The following is a 21,451-nucleotide window of genomic DNA, read 5'->3' as shown; positions in this document are numbered from 1 at the left end:
TCCTATCTAAAAACATTCTTGTTTACCATTTGTCCTCCGCAATTTGAACGAAAGTGCCTCTAGAGGTGCAAATTTTGTTCACTGTGCTATATCCCGAGTTCTGGAATAGTGCCCAGCACATAGTTGACACTCAAAAAATTCTTGTTGAATGAATGACTAAATGGCTGTGCGAAGGACAGGAGGAAAGAAATACAGGACCGAGGATGGGGACTTCTCAAAATAAAAAATAATAAATGACGTATTCAAAACATATAATACAGATGCCCAACAGGGAACCAAAGATTAAATGACTCAAAGTTGGTGAATAGCAAGTTGCTGAGAGGGGCCAAAGATCCTACTTTCTAAGTCTTTCTATTGCCCCACAGAGGGGCACTGCGTTATATTAGACCACATTACTTCTCATTCACACACTGGAATAGTAGGTACTTACCGATATAATGCTGCATAATATCGATCTGATATCGTCTGCTGAGAATTCATTACTTGGAAGAGCAACATTAAAGCCTGCACACTGGTATTAAAATTCACAATATGCAGCACTTTGAACAGCGTGTCAACCTGCTCCCTCACTTTGTCATCACCAGTCTGCGCATAGGGATATGCCCTATTCACTCCTGTTAAAAGGGCACTGAGCATTTTTGACTCAATATCTTTTTTCTTGATGCAAGTCCGAAAAAAACAAAAATAAAGAGTTATTAGTTTGTTAGCTAATTCACTTTCTTCATGGGAGAGGGCCATTTGATTTAAAAAGCAAATTGCATAATACTGGGCTTTGGAGCTGATATTTGAACGGAAAAGCAGTCTTTCTACTTCACTACACACAACTCCTTTCATGTTGGGATGTTTACAAAGCAATGTCTCCAATAGATGGGAGGCTTTGGTGGCTATTCTGTTCTGAGGATCTCCCAGTTTATTTACCACCTGCACAAGAAGGGCCTTTTCTTCCTCGGGTTTGTTACAAAGAAGCTCATGAGCCACTACAAGGGCTCGAATTTTGGTGGTTACTAATGAATCATGACTTAAAGTTTCTAAGACTTGCACAAATTCAGCCACTAAGTGTTTCAGCTGGTGTTCAAAATACCATAATATGAGTCTTCTATCTCTTGAGTCCTTGTTGCCACTGGACAACTGTTCTAGTCTGTTGAAAGGATGCTGGCTGAAAATCCGTAGCTTTCGACTGTCTGGCAAAAGGTCTGTAATGAGTAACTCTTTGAAAGTATCCAAAGCCATGAGGCACTGCTGTTTGCTGCCCTTCTTTTTAACAAGGTTCAGGAGAGTTTCTACAAACTGGAGTGTGTGAATAGCATCATCCTGAATAAGAAGAATCATGGCTGCCATTCTGTCACCTAGCGTCCCTGATGACACAATTGCCTTCATCCAGGTAGAAGAGGCTCCCTTTTGATTATTTGTCTTATTTTTGAATAAGTTGATTTCATGTTCATACAACCTCTGAGCCAAGGTTTTGTACTTAGACACAACATCCTGAGGCTGGGGTCCCAAAGAGTATTCATTGCTATACTCCAGATCATACCATTTGCCTCCAGACTTAAGTAACAATGTCCATCTCTCAAAAAATTCAAAGATATCCTGTTGCTTATCTCTCCTTGCTTTTGTTATGGCACTGCTGTTCTCATCAGAATGTTGTTCTGGCCTCTTCTTATTTTTCACCTTACTTTCACTTTCTGCTGTATTTTGCTTTTTATTATCTACTTTAGATACTCTTGCTTCTTTTTTGCTGCCTTCTTGTTTTTTAGCTGGTTGATCTTCTTCAATTAAGAAAGCTTTTGCATACTTGGCTAAACTAAGATTCTGAATAAATGCTTCCAATTCACCCTGCTGAAGATCATCAATTGCTCCTTTTTTGCCTCCATCCACCACTTCCTCATTCTCATCCAAAGCAGTCAGCATAAGGTAATCTTGCTGCATAAAAATATAAGTTAAAAATAAGTTACGAATCCAACAGTTTAGCTAAAACCTCAAAAGCTAATTTGATACCTATATCCTTGAAATCAATTATCCATGAAATTGAGTTATCACAGTATTGCCTAGGCTCCCACCTACACCCAAAGTACTTACTTGATAGATCAAAGATTTAAATGTGAAAAATAAAACCATAAAGTAATAGGAGATAGCACAGCATAATTAAAAAAATAATTCCAGGGACTTCCCTGGCGGTCCAGTGGTTAAGATTTCGCCTTCCAATGCAGGGGGTGTGGGTTCAATCTGCTGGTTGGGGAGCTAAGATCCCACATGCCTTGTGGCCAAAAAAACCCCAAAACATAAAACAGAAGCAATATTGTGACAAATTCAATAAAGACTTTAAAAATGGTCTGTATCAAAAATAACTTTAAAAAATAAAAATAAAATAAAATTTTTTAATTAAAAAAATAATTCCAGAGTAGGGAAAAATCTTTCCAAATGTGACATAAAACTCAGGGTCCATAAAGAAAAGAATGGATATATTTATCATTCTCTTACAGACAAAACATATACAAAAACTGAAAGACAAATAAGCTGGAAAAAACAACTGGCAACTCATATCAAAGTAATTTGGCTTAATATGTAATATATAAGTTCCTATACATCAGTTAAGGAAGTGACAAACCAACAGAAAGATGTGCAAAGGATATAAACAAACGGTTCATAGAAAAAAAAAAAGTGGTTCTTTAAAAATGTGAAAAGATGCTCAACCTCACTGACATTTAAAGAAGTCCAAATCAGAACCACAATGATACATCTATTTTTTAATCTGCCAGAGAAGCAAAGATAAAATTAATACAGGTGGTGTTGGGGAAAGGGTGGAGGAAAAGGCACTTTCCTAAATGGCTGATGGAAGTATAAACTGGCACAACTTCTATGGAGAGCAATTTGTCAACTTCAGTCAAAATACAAGACACATCCTTTGACCCAGCAGTTCCATTTCTATAAATTTAGGTTATGCATACACTTACAAATGTGGAAAAAGACATATATGTTCAAGGTTATTTACTGAAGCATTATTTAAAATTGCAAAAGACTGGCAACTTAAATATCCACAATAAATGGCTAGTTAGATAAATTAAGAAAATGATGTTATGGGCATAAAACCAAAGACAGAACTTTATACTGATGTGCAGGGATCTCTAATAAAACAGTAAGAAAAAAGACTTAAAATACTATACAGTATGGTACCTTTTGTGTAAAAAATAACAAACATAGGTGTGTGTGTGTATTTGCTTGGAAGATATAGAAGACACAAAAATAATTGCTTCCTGGAAGGGAAACTGCATGGCTGGAGATAAAAGTGGGAAAGAAGATTTTTCATCATGCACCCCCCTCCTTTAAACAAAACAAAACAAAGCAAAAACCAAAAGAAAGCTTTTCGTAACATGTGCATATATTATGTACTCAAAAATTAAATACAAGGGAGACGCAAGAGGGAAGAGATATGGGAATATATGTATATGTATAACTGATTCACTTTGTTATAAAGCAGAAACCAACACACCATTGTAAAGCAATTATACTCCAATAAAGATGTAAATAAATAAATACAACCCAAGTACAGAGCAAACTGAATCTGCCCCAGTAAGTTGCATTTCTCCTGCCTCTAATCGCTCATCCTCCCCCTCCCCATGTTGCCCAGAAAGTCTAGTCTGTAAACAAAACATTTAATAAAAAGCAAAGCTCTGTCACATATTTGCTACAAATCTTCTAAGGTTTCCCATCAAATTCAGAACATAAGCCCATCTTCTTACCTCTCTGACCTCATTTCTTTTTTTTTTTAAACATCTTTATTGGAGTATAATTGCTTTACAATGTTGTGTTAGTTTCTACTGTATAACAAAGTGAATCAGCTATACATATACATTTATCCCCATATCTCCTCCCTCTTGCATCTCCCTCCCACCCTCCCTATCCCACCCCTCTAGGTGGTCGCAAAGCACGGAGCTGATCTCCCTGTGCTATGTGGCTGCTTCCCACTATCTATTCTACATTTGGTAGTGTATATATGTCAATGCTACTCTCTTACTTCGTCCCAGCTTACCCTTCCCCCTCCCCGTGTCCTCAAGTCCATTCTCTACATCTGCGTCTTTATTCCTGTCCTGCACCTAGGTTTATCAGAACCATTTTATTTTTTTAGATTCCATATATATGTGTTAGCATATGGTATTTGTTTTTCTCCTTCTGACTTACTTCACTATGTATGACAGACTCTAGGTCCATCCACCTCATTACAAATAACTCAATTTCGTTTTTTCATGGCTGAGTAACATTCCATTGTATATATGTGCCACATCTTCTTTATCCATTTATCTGTCGATGGACACTTAGGTTGCTTTCATGTCTGACTTCATTTCTTACTGCTCTCCTCTCACCTCACCTGCACTATTTTTATTGTTCCTGGAACTACAAAACCAAAAAGGCTCACTCCCTTCTTTCCTTCAATTTTCTGCTCGAAAACTCGGGGGTGGGTCCCCCGATCACCTCGTTTAAAACTGTAACGCCTCTTCCATTTATTATCCTCCCTCCCCGTTTTAATTTTCTCCACTCAGCGTCTGATATACAATGTATTCCAAAGTTTGGTTACTGTTTCTTTGCCTTAATTAGGATGTAAATTCCAAGAGCGCAGAGAGCTTCTTGGGCGTAAACTGAGCGTGTGGGTGTACTTTGTGAGAATAGAAGTTAAATTCCAATACCAGTGGGGCTCCAAACACTGATATCACGAGGTCAGGACCAAAAAAAAAGGTCAGTCCTCTCCGACCTGATGGAGTACCAGTTATACTACGTCAATAAAATGAGATGACGCCTACATTCTAAGAAAAGACACGGCATAAAAACATTCAGTTCTAAACTTTTCTCTTGCAAAGAGCAATGGGAAAGAAGTGCGGGGAGCGCACCGAGCACATTTCGAAACTGGGATCTGGGTCCACGACGCCCTCCCACTCTGCAGCTCGGGGGCTGCCGCGCCACTTGCCCGCGCCACTCGCGGGACCACTCCACGCGCCTGTGTCTCCCTTCTCCTGGAGTCCAAGGCCATTACCTTGGTGCCTCCGAGCCGTAAAACCTCCTGCAGGGAGAACCCATCGTCGGCTTCATCGTTAGCATCCTCGTCGTCCTCGTCCGGATCTTCCACCGCTTCCTCCGGGAGCCAGAGCCGCTTGGCGTGGAACTCCAAAGGTTTCTTAGTAGCCGCCATGGCAAGCAAAGCTCAAGCGCACGGCCCAAAGCTTCCTTCCGCTTGGCCGGGTGACGTACTTCCTGCACGGGGCGTGTCCTCCCCCGGAAATAGGAGCACTCCCTACCTACGGGCGGCTGGCAGCTGCGTGCGGAGTCTGGGATGAGCGTTTTGGCTGCGGCAGGCGCTGGGCGGCTGTACGCCGTGCGCGCAGGTAAGCAATTGCGGTGTCCGAGCCCCCGTTGCCGCGAAAACCGCCCGGGGCGCCTTCTCCAGTTGAGGGGGCTCCGGGGCGCTCTGGGCTGCAGCCTGGAGTCCAGCGTCAGACACGAAACGGCTTGTGGTCGTGGGCCAAGCGCGTGCCTGCTGCGCCCTTTGGGCGTGCTGAGGGCCCGAGACCGCTTTCCTGGCTTTGGCCGAGGTGAAGGGTTGACGAAGCCGCTTTGAAATCACTCCGGCTGCTGTGCAGATGCCAGTACTAAGGTTTCTAATGAATGCCGTTTAATGTGTGTTTTCTACAGTCTTTACTTGTCTTTGGAGAGGAAAGTACTTCAGCTCCGGGAATGAGCCGGCAGAAAACAACCCGGTGACCCCTATGCTGCGGCATCTTACGTACAAAATCAAGTCTACTGGTCCCATCACCGTGGCCGAGTACATGAAGGAGGTCTTGACCAACCCAGCCAAGGTATGGGTCGGGGAGCCCGGGGACCAGGCCCGCTCTAGCTGCGCTGCGAGGTGTGAACCAGAAGGATATGCTCATAGAGGACCCCGAAGGTCCTCAGCCCTGGCAGTTGCCTTCCAGGGCAAGAGCCACGCTCGAAGACCTGGGGACACATAAATGAATCTGTCAGTTGGTCAGGGCTGGGTCAAGTCAGCGGCAGTGGCTTTAAAGAGAGGACAAGTTACAAAGATGTTCAGGGGACGATGTAACCGATTGGATTTATGAGATGAAGGAATGATGACTTCCCTACCTGGGTTTATGGTAGATACTGGAGTCATTTTTCAGGAAGAAGTGAGTTCAGGAGGAGGTAGAGGTAGGAAAGAGTTCAGTCCGAACTCTTTGAATTTGAAGTGTTTGTGGGACTCAGGTGGAAATGTCCAATAGGCAACAGGAAATACGAATTTAGTGCCTGGAAAGCTGTGTTGGGATGGCATCAGCAGGCACTGGAAGCGTATTCCATTGAGAATGGAAGGTCTGGGCGTTTACGTTCTAGCATTAGGCATTGTCACAGGTTTTTGACCTTCATTTCCTTGTCTGCTCTACAAAGTCACTTGGTGAAAGCCTGTGGTCCTTTTATTTTAGAATGTTTCACCTTTTGTTGGGTTGAAATATGAGATCTTTGGAATCCTGGGATTCGTTTGGCCTTTTGCTGTTGGATATAGTGGAGTGACTCAGGGTCCAGAGGTTTAGTAATGGAAGAGATCCTTTAATGCCTGTATGCAGTGTTACAATGTACCAAAAGTTCAGATAAGGAGAAGCTTTAAAACAAACATCTCTGGGTTAGAGTTGAGGTCCACTCATCATTTATCCATTTATTGAGGCGCCATATGTGCCAAACACTGTCTCAGGCTCTGGGAATACTGCAGTGGACAGTGGAGCATGGCGCTTATGTTCTAGTGAGATAATGAACCATAAACAAGGAAACAAATAATTAAACAAGATCATTGTGGATTGTTGTAAGTGCTTCTGAGGGAGGAAAAAACAAACAAAACTGGGTTAATAGGGATTGAAAGCAAATACTGTGGTGGGAATAGGGATTGTAGAAGTTCCTTAGGTAGGTGGTCGGGGAAGGCCAGTACATTTGAGCTGAGGCTTGAAGGATGGGGATGGGCCAACCTGGCAAAAGTCTGGGAGAAGTGGGTTCCCAGCAGAGGATCCAGAAACACAAGGTTTTTAAGCTGGGAAATGCTTTGGTACACAGAGAAGAGAAGGGCACCAGTGTGGCTGCAGGGCAGTGACTGGCAGGTGGGAGGGTTTGATGATGAGGAAAGTAGTATGAGATGAGTTTGGAGAGGAGCCAGTTCATGCAGTGCTTTCATGAAATTTAGATTTTTGTGTTAGTGCAATGGGAAACCTTTAGGAGGTGCATTCATGTACATTGTGTTGGCAGTGACATCAGGTGGAGATAGTAAGTGAGCTGTTGGCCATAAGAGTCTGGAGTTCGTGAGAAAGATTGGGCATGCATATATAAATTTGGTCATCATCAGTATATAGATGACGTTAAAATAAAAAGGAACCAGTGAGAGTATACTTAGAGAAGAGAAGGTTTTTCAGGAGTAAGCCTTGAGGTAACTCAAATGTAAAGTAGAGGTTCTTAACCTAGGGATCCTTGAATAGAAATCAGGGGGTTTGTAGACGTGGATGGGAATAAAAATTACACTTTTATTTTCACTAACCTCTAACTGAAGTTTAGTGTTTCTCTGATTATGAACATAGGCAGCAACCAGTACCATCAGCAATACTCTGATTTTAGCGTCAGTGGAAATCACTGACATTGTCATATCACAACAGAGTGATCATGATATTTCGAAATACTATTGTACTTCTCTGTACTTCAAAACTTCATTATTTATTAGAACTTCAGCTCAATTTTGCTTTTTAATACACTTATAAAGGTGTATATATATCACTATATCACAAATTTATTTTTAAAATATTTGATAAGTATTTTTTTTATAAATTTATTTATTTAGTTTTGGCTGTGTTGGGTTTTCGTTGCTGCGCGCGGGCTTTCTCTAGTTGCGGCGAGCGAGGGCTACTCTTTGTTGCAGTGTGCGGGCTGCTCATTGCGGTGGCCTCTCTTGTTGCGGAGCACGGGCTCTAGGCACGCAGGCTTCAGTAGTTGTGGCTCGCGGACTTAGTTGCTCTGCGGCATGTGGGATCTTCCCAGACCAGGGCTCAAACCCGTGTCCCCTGTGTTGGCAGGCAGATTCTTAACCACAGCACCACCAGGGAAGCCTGATAAGTATTTTTCAATTGATTTCATATTTAGTCCTGTGTGTTTTAAGTCCTGTGCATTTAAAAACATTCTGTGAAGGGTCTGTAGTGTTCATTAGACTGCCAGAGTGGTTTGTTTCTCACACACACACACACAGACACACAGACACACACAGACACACACCCCACCCATGAAATACTTCCTTACGAAGGGAAAGAGAAAGGCTAGAGGGGAGATGCTGTATGGAGTGAAAAAAATTTTTTTAAAGATGGAAGTGACTTAATTAAATTTCTAATGCTGAGGGGGAAAAGTTGAAGCTGTAAGAGAAAGCTGTGATAGAAAGATCCTGGCCCATGGGGGCTATGTGAGGAATGGTGATTGAGCCAGAGCACAGGGTTAAGTTTGGAAAAGAGCAGAAGGTGTAGGTGTTTCATCCTTTGAGTCCCAAGGAAAGAATGGGAACAGTGGAGGCTGGATGGGGTCAGGAACCTGAGGAAGTCTATTTAATAACATTCTTTAATTCCTGTGTGGGCCAGAGCCCAGGTCACCTGCTGAGAGTAAGCTGGTAGAAGAAGGGGCTTGAAGGGCATAGGGAAATTTTAAACAATTCTGGAGTGTTTCTTGAAGGCTAGACACTATGCTAAAACTTGGTATATGAAGGTAAATAAGACATAGTCCTGTCCTCCAAATGACTAATCCTTCTGGTGAAGAATTTAGATATATAAAGAAATAAGTTTAGAAAAGGAGGCATGCGGTTTTGCCTGAGGTTGGAGGGCTGGAGGAGGAGGTCAGAGAAGATGGCATTTGAGCAGATTCAGTCTTACTGAGTAGAAGATTGCCAGGGAGAGATGGGAGAGGAGAAAGGAGAACATTTGCGATGGCAAGGATGTATGGCCAGGCAGGGCAAATTAAAAACAAAACAAAACAAAAGCAAACAAAAAAATCAACTTTTTATTAGGATATAACATTCACATAGAAAAATGCAAAATCACATTTATACAGCTTGATGAATTTTTTTTTTTTTTTTTGCGGTACGTGGGCCTCTTACTGTTGTGGCCTCTCCCGTTGCGGAGCACAGGCTCCGGATGCACAGGCTCAGCGGCCATGGCTCACGGGCCCAGCCGCTCCGCGGCATGTGGGATCCTCCCGGACCGGGGCACGAACCCGTGTCCCCTGCATCGGCAGGCAGACTCTCAACCACTGCGCCACCAGGGAAGCCCCGGCTTGATGAATTTTGACAAAGTGAACACTCCCGTGTCACCAGCACCCAGGTCAAGAAGCAGCCTCAAGAGCAGGCAGGGCTGATTTGAAACACAGTGGGAGAGGTTGGGCGAGGGGCTTGGGGGGCAGCCAGGGTCTTTGTGTGGAGGCAGGAGAGGGAGGGCAGCTGTGCAGTGTGGAGAGGGGCCCTGCTTGGCTTCTGCCTTTGTAGTCAAGGAGTGATTGTTTTTCTACCAGTTCTGCAAAATGACTGTTACTTTGTAAAATTTACGTAAAGACGCTGTTTATTTTGCTTATTTAGAAGAGAGAACTTTCTTATGAAATAACTTGTTTATCTCATTGTATACATTATGTGAGATTTTGGAGGGGTGTTTTAAAAAGCTTATTTGAAAATTAATTTGTTTTCTCCATTTTTTCTTTTTACTTAGGGCTATTATGTGAACCGTGACATGCTAGGAGAAAAAGGAGATTTCATTACTTCACCTGAAATAAGTCAGATCTTTGGGGAGGTAATATCCAACGTAAACTCTAGAAGAAACTAATTATCAAACATTTGAGAGTAGATCAAGTAGTAGTATTCTACAGTAGTGTTTTACAGCTTTGTTTTCGGTGATTCATCGAGTTTTAATTTTTTAGTCGTTTATATACTGAAGGAATAGAGAGTAATAGAGGTATCGAGGACATTTGAAAGGTTTATACTTTACTGTAGAAAAGGAAATGTAGAGATACAAAGGCCAGAAGGAAAGAAAAAGAAAAGAAATGGAAGAGAAGGTGTTGGAAAAGAGGAGAACCAGATGAAAAAATGAGAATGGAAAGACAAAGAGAGACAACAGGCAAGGTGAAGAAGAAGGTTGAGAGTTCCCTCAAGAAGGAAGAGAGAAAAGATTAAAAATACTGAGGAATTAGTGGAATCAAAATGCACTCTATAGCCTATACCCCTTATTTAGCTGTATTTACAGTAGAAGTCTCCTTAAGAACTTTGAATTCTTTTCAGGAATTCTAGTTCATTTATTTCCATATATAACCTTTGATCACTTTAGAAATAGAAAATAGTACACAAAAGGAAGAAAAATCTAGGGATTAAAAAATATTAATTATGACTTAAAGCCATGTAATTATTGAAATTACATGAATATGAAGAAATGGCAGAATCATATTTCATATGTCTGTTTGCTTTCAAATCCTAGTACCTTTCGGTAAGTGATATCCTCTTATCTGTGTCATGGACCTTTTATAGTAGAGCTGCCTTTTAACTAGGTGTTTTCTTCTGTTATTAAGCTTCCTAAGTGGTGTGTGTTGTAATGTAGTCCCAGTGAAGTTCCTGTGTGCATATACATATATTAACATGTTAAATAACGTGTATGGTTGTTAGGAAACATTTTGCCTTCTGGCGTAAAGTCTATTTACATAGAGTTTTATATTGTGGTATACTTTTATGCTTTATAATGCTTGAATGTAGTTCTTTCCTTGTCACAGCTCCTAGGGATATGGTTCATCAGTGAATGGATAGCCACTGGAAAAAATGCAGCTTTCCAGTTGGTGGAACTGGGCCCAGGCAGGGGTACCCTCTTGGGAGATATTTTGAGGGTAAGTAATAAAAGAATGTCTTAAAGTCTCAGGTACCTGACCCTTGTTACTTTTGACTGAGTTTGAAAACTTGTTGATTTCCTTGGTTTTCAGTCTTATCTCCTTAATCTCATATTTCTCAGCTAAAATGTAATGTCAAAATAATATAATGAATCATTACTTGTTATGTTTCTAATCTTAAAAAATGGGGGTGAGGGGAGAATGTAAAAGCTAAAAGTATAAAACATTTAGAAGATATTATGGGAGAATATATTCATCTTCTGAGTAGGGAGTTTTTTACGTTATATAAAAAGCAGAAGCCATAAAGGAAAAGATTAATAACTTCAAATACATTAAAATTAAGAACTTTTTTGTCTTTAAAGAAACTAGGAACTTTTTGTTCTTCAAAGACACCATAAAGAAAGTGACAAGACAAAACACAAAGTGGGAGGAGTTATTTGTAACACATATAACTAACAAAGAACTGGTAGTTAGAATACATAAAGAACTTTTTTCTTTTATAGATTTATTTATTTATTTATTTTTAATATTTTGGCTGCGTTGGGTCTTCTGTTGCTGTGCACACTTTCTCTAGTTGCGGCGAGCTGGGGCTACTCTTCGTTGTGGTGCGAGGGCTTCTCATTGCGGTGGCTTCTCTTGTTGCGGAGCACGGGCTCTAGGCTCGCAGGCTCAGTAGTTGTGGCCCATGGGCTTAGTTGCTCTGCAGCATGTGGGTTTTTCCTGGACTAGGGCTCGAACCTGTGTCCCCTGCATTGGCAGGCAGATTCTCAACCACTGCGCCACCAGGGAAGCCCCGAAGATCTCCTTTAAATCCGTAAGAAGGTGACAGATAACTCAGAAAAGTCACGCCAAAGATGTGAACAGGCCTGTCATAAAAGAGGAAATCCATGTGGCTAATGAAAACAAAAAGATGCTCAGACTCATTGCTAGTCAGGGAAATGAAAATTAAAATCACAGTGAGTAACCCCTGTACCCTCAAAATTAGAAAGTCTGACAACACCAAGGTTGTCAGACCTTGGTTGGTGAGGATGGGGAGCAAGGGGAACTCTCATGTACTGCTTGTAAGTATATTTTGGTACAACCCGTATGAATAGCTACTGGGCATATTCTACTAACATCAAAGTTACTTACATTGTATGTTCCAAAATAAATTGTGAGTTTATTTTGTGTGTACCTGACAAATCAGTGTAAAAAAAATGCATATTCAATTTAAAGAAATTTAAATTTCTTGGGCTTCCCAGGTGGCACAGTGGTTGAGAGTCCGCCTGCCGATGCAGGGGATGCGGGTTTGTGCCCTGGTCCGGGAAGATCCCACATGCTGTGGAGTGGCTGGGCCCGTGAGCCATGGCCGCTGAGCCTGTGCGTCCGGAGCCTGTGCTGCGCAACGGGAGAGGCCACAGCAGTGAAAGCCCCGCGTACCGAAAAAAAAAAAAAAAAAAAAAAGAAAGAAAGAAGAAATTTAAATTTCTTGATGCTATATGATTTCTGCTTGAAATTAAGAATTGAAGGATTTTTTTTTTTCAAAGAAAATTTACAAATATCTGACAAATAAGAATCCTTATTGTATGTTTTTGGTGGTGGGGGTAACCCACTGATTTATGTTTCCAGGGCTCTATTTTGTATCTTTTTAAATTGGCAAAGTCATTTGAATATAAAATATTTAATAAGATTCTCACACAATATTTTGTTTCAAGAACTTTAAAAATTAAGCCCAAAGCTCTTTTTTTCTTAAAAAAATTTTTTTTAAATTGAAGTATAGTTGATTTACAGTGTTTCAGGTGTACAGCAAAGTTATTATATATATATTTTCAGATTATTTTCCATTATAGGTTATTATAAGATATTGAATATAGTTCCTTGAGCTATACAGTAGGTCCTTGTTGTTTATTTTATATATGGTAGTGTTTATTTGTTAATCCCAAATTCCTAATCCCTGTCCCCCATAATCCATTCTTTATGCTTGTCTTTTGGAAAGAAAATGCTTGGCTTTATCATTCCCCTGCGGAAACATCTTTGGCAGCTACCCTCTTATCAGTACAAGATGTTCACAACCAGACTTGTTTCTGTGCTCTACCTTGAATTCCGTGCTCCAAACTATATGCACCAAACTATACCCACAGCTCTTAAAATGTCTAAAGGATGCTTCCCTAGATCAAGTCCTGAGAGCTCTTAAAAAGCCAAAGAATTTAAAGGAATGTAAAGGAAATAGCCAAAGGTGTAATTACAGACTTTATTTTTGATTATATTTCTGAAGGATTTTTCTCTTGGGGAGAAGTTTTTCTATGTATAGTTTCATCTCAAAACTAAATTTGGAAAAGTCGCCTTGTCCTAATCAGTCTGTACCTGCATATTCAGGTCTCAAAAGTAGGAGGCAAATCACCAGTGAGTATTAAATTCAAATGAAAAAAATATTGATGTACTTTATGCAATTGGCATTGAATTTTTAGCATTAAGATACTGATAAAACATTAGTATATTCCTTTTTTTCCTCATGTTTACAGTAGCAAAAAAATATGTGTGGCTAAGAAGAAATTGAAAATGGGAAAGAATCTCAGTTAAACTGTCAAGTAATTAGTGCCATTCAAATCTGATTTCTTGTGGATACAGTCTGATCATTTCAGGGGTGAGACTATTTTGTAGGCATAGCAGCTTTTTCGTTTTCTTTTTTTCTTTCTTTATTTTTTTTCAAGCTGTTGCCACAGCCTCCTGCTGCCCAAGGTTTGCTGGCCTAATCACTTGAGATACAGCAGTTTGACTTTCGCATCACTTTCTAGGGCCCTACTTGCTGTATCAGTGACTAGTCAATGATCTCTTTGGGATACTCCCTTCATAGCAGCTTTTTATTTTTATTTTATTTTTTTTTAATTTTATTTATTTATTTTTGGCTGTGTTGGGTCTTCGTTTCTGTGCGAGGGCTTTCTCTAGTTGCGGCAAGTGGGGGCCACTTTTCATCGCGGTGCGCGGGCCTCTCACTGTCGCGGCCTCTCTTGTTGTGGAGCACAGGCTCCAGACACGCAGGCTCAGTAGTTGTGGCTCGCAGGCCTAGTTGCTCCGCGGCATGTGGGATCTTTTCAGACCAGGGCTCGAACGCGTGTCCCCTGCATTGGCAGGCAGATTCTCAACCACTGTGCCACCAGGGAAGCCCCCATAGCAGCTTTTTAAAATCAAGGCTAGCTCTTTACCCATGAACTTGCTATGTGGCCCCAGGTGTGATGTGTATAATAATTTTCAGGTCTTATAAGTAATAAATCTGTTTTTTCAAAGTTAAAAAAAAATCAAGGCTATATACATTTTATTTCTTGGGTCTTTTTTTAGACTCCCTAATCTGAATCATTGTTTTTATTGGATGCTAAAGCTTTTATTTTCATTTGTTAGTCCTAATTCTCATTTTTATCAGTAGGAAACCAAACTGTACTGTGTACTATGTACTGTTTGTTTCTTATATGGACTATGTTTAATGACTCCGGTAGGTTATGATGCTCATAGACTGCTGGAGAGTGACTTGTGTGAGGTTCTCTGAAACCAATTATTACTTTTGCTGTGACATGAGCAAATTATTGAGATAAATGGTTAGAAAACCTAAAATCTACTCAACAAGATTTTACCAATTTCTTCTTCTTTTTATATTTAGGTGTTCAGTCAGCTTGCATCTGTGCTGAAAAACTGTGACATTTCAATACATCTGGTAGAGGTGAGCCAAAAATTAAGTGAGATTCAAGCATTAACGTTGACTGAAGAGAAGGTCCTATTAGAGCGAAATGCTGGATCCCCAGTATATATGAAAGGTGTCACTAAGTCTGGAATTCCAATTTCCTGGTACCGAGATCTGCAAGATGTTCCAAAAGGTAATTATTTTACATTGATTAATTAAAGAATTTTGATCACAACCCCTCACGGTAGTGATAGGTGACCACAACCTTGTAGAGCAGTGTAGTAGATTGAGTTAGGGCTGCCAAGTCCCTTACCTATAGAGAACAGCATTGTGTTAGAAAATAATTTCATGTGGTGTTGCAAAAACCAAAGCAAACCAAAACCAAAACATGGATCTCGGTTGTACTTTTTATTTTTTCCCTACCCCTCAGATAGTACTGATGATGAAGTAGCCCAAGGCAGTGGGGCCCGAAGGAAGCAGAGTTTACTTTAATTATCTCATCTTTTGATCATCCTTACTTGCCTAGAGGCAAGCAAGGGGTGGTAGGAGAATCCCTTCACTCCTCAAGAATGTTATATTGACGAGCCCCAGCTCAAACCTAAAGTGGTGGTCTGACCTTGGCCAAGGCACCACAGCCATTCCTGGCCTTAAGCGTCTTGGATGATTTTAGGAAATTCAAATCCTTTTCCAGCTAACAAATTGGAGTTCTGATTTCTTTTGGGCCTGGTGATGAATAAAACATTAAACTGATAACTGGGATATTTCAGCTCTCTGACCCTCTATGTGGAAAATGGGAATAGTAATAATTGTTCCTATGTATGTTCTGCACAGTAGGTTTGCCATGAAGAGGTGGGTGATTCTGTGGAAATTATAATTATGGAAGCATCACAAGTTCCATTACGAAGAACTATGCATTTCCTTTTTGTTAATGTTCAAAACAACCAATTGATTGCCTTGAAAATGCTGAAATGTTAATTTTTTTTCTTCTGTTTTTAAATAGAGTACAGCTTTTATCTTGCACATGAATTTTTCGATGTTCTTCCTGTGCATAAGTTTCAGGTATTGATGGGAAAGAAGTCACATTTATAATTGAATAACAAAGGGCCTTATGTTGTAAGAATAAACATTTATGGTGTTTAATTATTGTTGAAGTTAGCGATATCTGGAAGTTTGATGAATATAAATAATTGAAAGGCAAAAGTGAAATATTAAGAATTCTTAATTCTTAGGATATTAAGGATTCTTAATTCTTCTGGGATAAAGATGTATAAGAATGTAAGATAGTAAATCACTGTAGTGCAATGAAGGATTACTTTTTAGCAACTATTTTTAAATTCCAAAAATTAAAAATTTTCTTCATTCTTTCTGTGAGGAGATTTAAGATTTGGTGGTAATGCACATGTACTGGTAACTTGTCGGGCTAAGAGTGTATATTATGATGTAGTAATTTGTTGGAGAAGTATCTGATTAGTCCTCCTAAGTCTGTTTTCCATTTTGGGGGCACTTTCCATGTTGCTTATTTCCTCCTCCATTTCTTATCTAAACAGCATTAATAGTTTGCATCTGTCATTCTACTCATACTGTTAAAAGGAAATGAAGTAATGCCTTTAAATAATTTAAGTGGTAAAGTGCTCTGTAAATGTTAGTTATCTATCTTGTATATGATAAGAGGAGAAAAGTTATTTTGGTAGAGGCAATTTTGAGAACTTGCAAAAATTTGTTTTTATGTGTTATTTTGTGTTTAGAAAACACCACATGGATGGCGAGAAGTACTCATTGATATTGATCCACAGGTTTCTGATAAACTGAGATTTGTTTTGGCGCCTTGTGCCACCCCAGCAGAAGCCTTCATACAAGTAGGAATAATTTTTTTTTTCTTAGTTTATTGCCAACCAAATCTTCAGTCTTATTTTCTGAGTTAGTATTTTAGAGTTCCTTGTAACATGAAAGGTGCTTTTTATTAATAGTGAAAACGCACAGGATTTAGAGTCAGGAGACTGGGTTCAAATCATTTCTTAGCTGTGTAACCTTAATGTAATAAGAAAGTAAGTGCTTACTCAGCAAGTCCCTGACTGTCTCTGTTTACCTCAGTTCTCTATCAAATGGTGACAATATTGTCTACTTGACAGGAAGTTATGTATCTGTGAAAACAATGTAGTACAGTGTAAAGTAACAATATTTATTGAATATTTTGTATGTATTACTCTTTTTTTTTTAAATTTATTTTTGGCTGCACTGGGTCTTCGTTGCTGTGCGCTGGCTTTCTCTAGTTGCAGCGAGTGGGGGCTCCTCTTTGTTGCGGTGCGCAGGCTTCTAATTGGTGGCTTCTCTTGTTGCAGAGCACAGGCTCTAGGTGCGTGGGCTTCAGTAGTTGTGGCATGCAAGCTCAGTATTTGTGGCTCGTGGGCTCTAGAGTGCAGGCTCAGTAGTTGTGGCTCGTGGGCTCTAGAGCGCAGGCTCAGTAGTTGTGGCACACAGGCTTAGTTGCTCCGCGGCATGTGGGATCTTCCCAGACCCGGGCTCGAACCCATGTCCCCTGCATTGGCAGGTGGATTCTTAACCACTGCACCACCAGGGAAGCCCCTGTTACTCTATTTTCTCATTTAATTCTCTTAGGTAAGTTGTATTATCACTCTCTTTGGGCTACTATTAGAGCATGCCTTTTTTCTCATGCTTCCACCCAAATTAAAATTTGATTACTCCTTCTTTCTATTGTCCTCAAGGAATAATTGCAAGAGCCTGTGTATCTTCGGTTTGAGTTTAAACGTTCAAAACACCTGTACTTCTCAGGAATGTTTGAGCTTTAGATTGCCTGTTTTATTCCCTTTTTTTCGAGCTCAGAAAAAGATGATTTCTACTTTCTGGACCATAACTAAGAATTTCTGCCTTAGAAGTTATCGATTTTAAAAGCAGAAGAGCTTTTAAACGTAAACCTATGAATTAAGTTTTCATTGCAAAGCTTAAGTTTAAAATGTCAGCCTAAGTGCTTGTGAGCATTTCTACTTTTTCATACTCTGGCTAATTTACCTGAGTGAGAAACAAATTCATAAAGCTACTGAGAGCTAACCCCCTGGGAGTTCATTGTATTTAGGTCTTCACTTGAACAGCGTACACTTATGAGAAAGGGAGTGATGATTTCCCTCTCATTTGGATGGAGCAAATGGTAATGGAATCTCTTGTCTTGAAGAGCAGTCTAGGATATTAAGAATGTCAGCATGGAACGCTGAGTCGTGTCACCTTATGCCTGAAGCAGCTGACCCCATGGTTTATATAGTCAAACCACAGTAATTTATTTAATAGCACTGGAGGCTTAGTGGTTTATTATTTCATTTAACTCTCACAATAAGCCTAGTATATGAAATAGACTGTGAAAGGTTAAGTAACTTGTCTCTAGTAAGCAGTAGATGAGGTGAGACTCAAGGGCTGAGTCTGCGTGACTGTGTACCTCTTAGACCTGTGCCATTATAGGCAGAGACATCAGAGCAGGTCAGTACTTCACTTGTACTAGGTGTTAGGAGGGAGCAACAGTTAATGTACGTTTGCACAATGAGGAAAAAATTTTTTTCATTATCATAGGAATTAGTGAAATTTCGTATCTGCTAGTCCAGTTGGTAAGAATTACTATTCATTGTCAATACACGTTTTAAGCTAGTATGTACTTCTTGAGGACCCTTAGTTGAACATCTTGGGAAATTAGGGCTTCAGGTACATTGACACTAGTTTATAAGCTGGTATTGCTAGATAAGGGCATATCGTTGAGGTACCTTTTCCCGCCAAAGAGGGCAGATATACTTGCTTTAATAGGGTCTGTTTTGTTATATTGGATTTATATCATTTGTTCCACCAGCACAACTTTTCAGTGTCCCTTATGTGTCAGACACTGTTCTAGGCAGACAAAAATTCCTTTTCCATGTTTTCAACCCAGTGGAATATATTTATATGAATTACGATACAGAAGTAAAATCACCATAAATAAAATGATAATGTTCTTAGCCATCTGGAGGGTTGAGGGGGCATATGCCTTTCTATAAAAGGCATTAAAATTAAAATATCTTTGTAAACTGAATGGATATCAGAGAACCAAGGAGTTCTGTATAATAGAAAGGATGTCATGTGAAAAGTTGAGTGTAGACAACATATTCATATTGAGAAGGAATTTATTTTTTTTATTTAAAAAAAATTTTTTTTTTTTTTTTTTAATTTTTTTGGCTGTGCTACATGCGGGACTTTAGTTCCTTGACCAGGGACTGAACATGCGCCCCCTGCAGTGGAAGCATGGTGTTCCAACCACTGGCCCACCCAGGGAAGCCCTGAGAAGGAATTTATTTTTATTGTAACTAAGAAATGCTCATTGTAGAAAAACCCTAAGGAAACAGGTTTTTTGAATGATGTATTTTGATTCAACTGTTCCCTTACTAGTGTGATGAAACAAGGGATCACGTGGAAGTGTGTCCTGATGCTGGTGTTATTATTCAGGAACTTTCTCAACGCATTTCAGTAACTGGAGGTGCTGCCCTGATTGCTGATTATGGTCATGATGGAACTAAGACAGATACCTTCAGAGTATGTATAATTCAGTCACATGATTTATCAGAATTTAACTGGTACAGTTTACTTACAGTTGTCATTTGTTAGGTTTGAAGCTCACTGAAGATCTTTTATCTTATTTTGGTTTCTACAGTGCTCAGCACTGTTGTATTACATTATTTTATAATTAATCCATGTTATTATAATTACCCTTAACCCTGTATCTTACTGTCCACCTCTCCTTTGAACAGGGTCTGGATTGTCTGCATTATTCCTTAAGTTGCAGAACCTAGGTTTGCATAGATCCTAGTAAGCATCTGAATAATTCAAATTGAAAGATTTTCTTAAAAGTTCTTAAAAATTTCCCCTCCTTCATTTAAAAAAACATTGTTACTTTTTATAGATTTGATCTAGCTACTGTAATCAAACTTTTTCTGTCATATTTTCAACACGTTTTTTCCTTTCCAGATGTATTGTTTTATCCTTCCTAAACATCCTTTCTTACGCTTTTGGAACAGGGGTCCCCAACCCCTGGGCCTCAGACCATTAGTGGTCCTCAGCCTGTTAGGAACCGGGCCGCACAGCAGGAGGTGAGCAGCAGGCCAGTGAGCGAAGCCTCATCTGCTGCTCCCCGTCGCTCCCATTACCACATGAACCATCCCCAAAATTGTCTTCCACGAAAGCGGTCCCTGGTGCCAAAAAGGTTGGGGACCGCTGTCTTGGAATATGATCAATTCTGTTCGATATACTTTAATTAAAGTATACTGAAATACATTTAACTAGATGTTATTAAGTCATTTTCTAGATCGGTGTTTCTCAATTTCTAACTTTGTTCATTTAAAGAAAAACCTGGAGAGTTTTTTTTTCTTTAAGCACTGATTCTCTAGGCTTATCTCCAGGATTCTGATTTGCTAGGTCTGGGTAGAGTCCAGTAACATGTTCTCAGGTGATTTTTTTTAAAAATAATTTTTATTGGAGTATAGTCACTTTGCTCTCAGGTGATTCTGATGCATATAGTTGATGGATACACTTTGTAAAACACCATCTAGGTTCTGGTAACCTGAATTCATCTGGAGAATTCTCTCTTATACTTCATTACCATGGGCATTAATGAAAATTTTAAACAACTGTCAAAGGCAGCATCTTCAGGCACTATAACATAGCACTTTATAGTGGGTTTTCCACATAGCATCTCATTTGAAGAAAGGGTGCTATTTGGTAAGAGTTTGTAAACCACTGATATCGGCTATATTTTCCTTTTTAACAGTTGTTATGTAAAATGTACTAAAATGATAGCATTTCTTTAATCTTGATAATGATAACCATAAAGGTACAAAAACTCATCATTTAAAAAATTATGTTCAAGGGGTTTTGTGGCCACAGGCTTCATGATGTCTTAATTGCCCCGGGAACAGCAGACCTCACAGCTGATGTGGACTTCAGTTACTTGCGCAGAATGTCCCAGGGGAAAGTAGCTTCTCTGGGTCCAATAAAACAGCAAACATTTTTAAGAAATATGGGCATTGATGTCCGGCTGAAGGTAATGATTTATGTTATTTCACTGTTATTAAATATTTTAATTTCATACTATTTCAATAAATATTTTAAGTTCACTTGGCCTTAATGCTCTTGTTATTAGTCAGATCCTTGGTATTCCAGTCTTTTCAGTAGTATAGGGTTCAGTGTAACCAGACAGCCTGGGGGTGGAGCAGCCTGGTAAGTTCCATGCATCTCTTCTGAGGTAAAATGAAGACTTGCAAATAATATTCACGTTTGTTAAGAAAACTTGACTGCCTGTATGAGTATGAATTTTACAACTGTTTTGAAGACATCTTAACCCTTCAGTGTAGATCAAAGCACCTGGGAATATTTGCTAAACATACAAATCCATAGGTTTGGGTCACAGCAACCTGTGTCTTTAATAAACACACCATGATTCTAAGGTAGATGATCAGAAATTACATTTTAAGCACTGTTTTATTGAATAGCTAATAGTCATTAGTATTGCTGCAAATAACTAGGAATCCTTTCTCCTGGTTATTTTCACTAAGAAATCTTTTTCTTTTCAGGTTCTTTTAGATAAATCAGATGAGCCATCACTGAGGCAGCAGTTACTTCAGGGCTATGATATGTTAATGAATCCTACGAAGATGGGAGAAAGATTTAACTTTTTTGCCTTGATACCTCATCAGAGACTTCATGGTAGAAATCATCAGATGAATGCATGTCAGTCAAAACCCTCTCCATCACCCGTAGCTGGGTTTGGTGAACTTACTTGGCGGTGATATTTCAGTTTGGACTTTCTACTCCCAAGTTGGCCTAAGAAACTAGAATAAAGGGAACACATTTTATATATCACAGGTAAAA

The 21,451-nt window shown here is 39.6% G+C and overlaps 2 protein-coding genes across 3 annotated transcripts in view; one reads left to right on the top strand and one right to left on the bottom strand.

Moving 5' to 3' along the window:
- The window catches only part of CEBPZ (CCAAT enhancer binding protein zeta), a 22,357-nt gene extending 17,129 nt beyond the window's left edge, over positions 1-5,228 (bottom strand). The window contains exons 1-2 of the mRNA XM_029232458.1: positions 5,024-5,228; positions 431-1,920 (exon numbers count right to left, since the gene is read on the bottom strand). Of these exons, the coding sequence (XP_029088291.1) occupies positions 431-1,920; positions 5,024-5,179 (1,646 nt within the window). The 5' untranslated portion in view covers positions 5,180-5,228. The remainder of the gene's footprint in view (positions 1-430; positions 1,921-5,023) is intronic.
- NDUFAF7 (NADH:ubiquinone oxidoreductase complex assembly factor 7) lies at positions 5,096-21,451 on the top strand. 2 transcript variants are annotated; one of them, XM_029232462.1, is made up of 10 exons: positions 5,096-5,372; positions 5,680-5,843; positions 9,747-9,827; positions 10,795-10,905; positions 14,537-14,750; positions 15,558-15,616; positions 16,303-16,413; positions 18,977-19,120; positions 20,451-20,624; positions 21,154-21,439. In XM_029232462.1, the coding sequence occupies exons 1-10, from the start codon at positions 5,321-5,323 to the stop codon at positions 21,367-21,369; spliced, it is 1,326 nt and encodes a 441-aa protein (XP_029088295.1). In that variant the 5' UTR covers positions 5,096-5,320; the 3' UTR covers positions 21,370-21,439. The 2 variants fall into 2 exon arrangements, with proteins under 2 accessions (XP_029088295.1, XP_029088297.1); XM_029232464.1 differs by lacking the exon at positions 15,558-15,616 and having other exon boundaries at positions 5,259-5,372; positions 14,537-14,596; positions 21,154-21,451.

Source organism: Monodon monoceros, unplaced genomic scaffold (genome assembly GCF_005190385.1).
Source record: "Monodon monoceros isolate NGI ecotype Baffin Bay Population unplaced genomic scaffold, NGI_Narwhal_1 Super_Scaffold_19, whole genome shotgun sequence".
Classification (NCBI taxonomy): domain Eukaryota; kingdom Metazoa; phylum Chordata; class Mammalia; order Artiodactyla; family Monodontidae; genus Monodon; species Monodon monoceros.
Note: the sequence above shows the minus strand (reverse complement) of the source record. Positions and strands in the feature narration are given on the sequence as shown.

Coding starts and splice junctions, on each gene's coding strand:
- NDUFAF7 (XM_029232462.1), top strand. CDS start 5,321: ATGAGCGTTTTGGCTGCGGCAGGCGCTGGGCGGCTGTACGCCGTGCGC. Junction 5,373..5,679: donor GCTGTACGCCGTGCGCGCAG/GTAAGCAATTGC, acceptor TGTTTTCTACAG/TCTTTACTTGTCTTTGGAGA. Junction 15,617..16,302: donor TTCCTGTGCATAAGTTTCAG/GTATTGATGGGA, acceptor TTTTGTGTTTAG/AAAACACCACATGGATGGCG.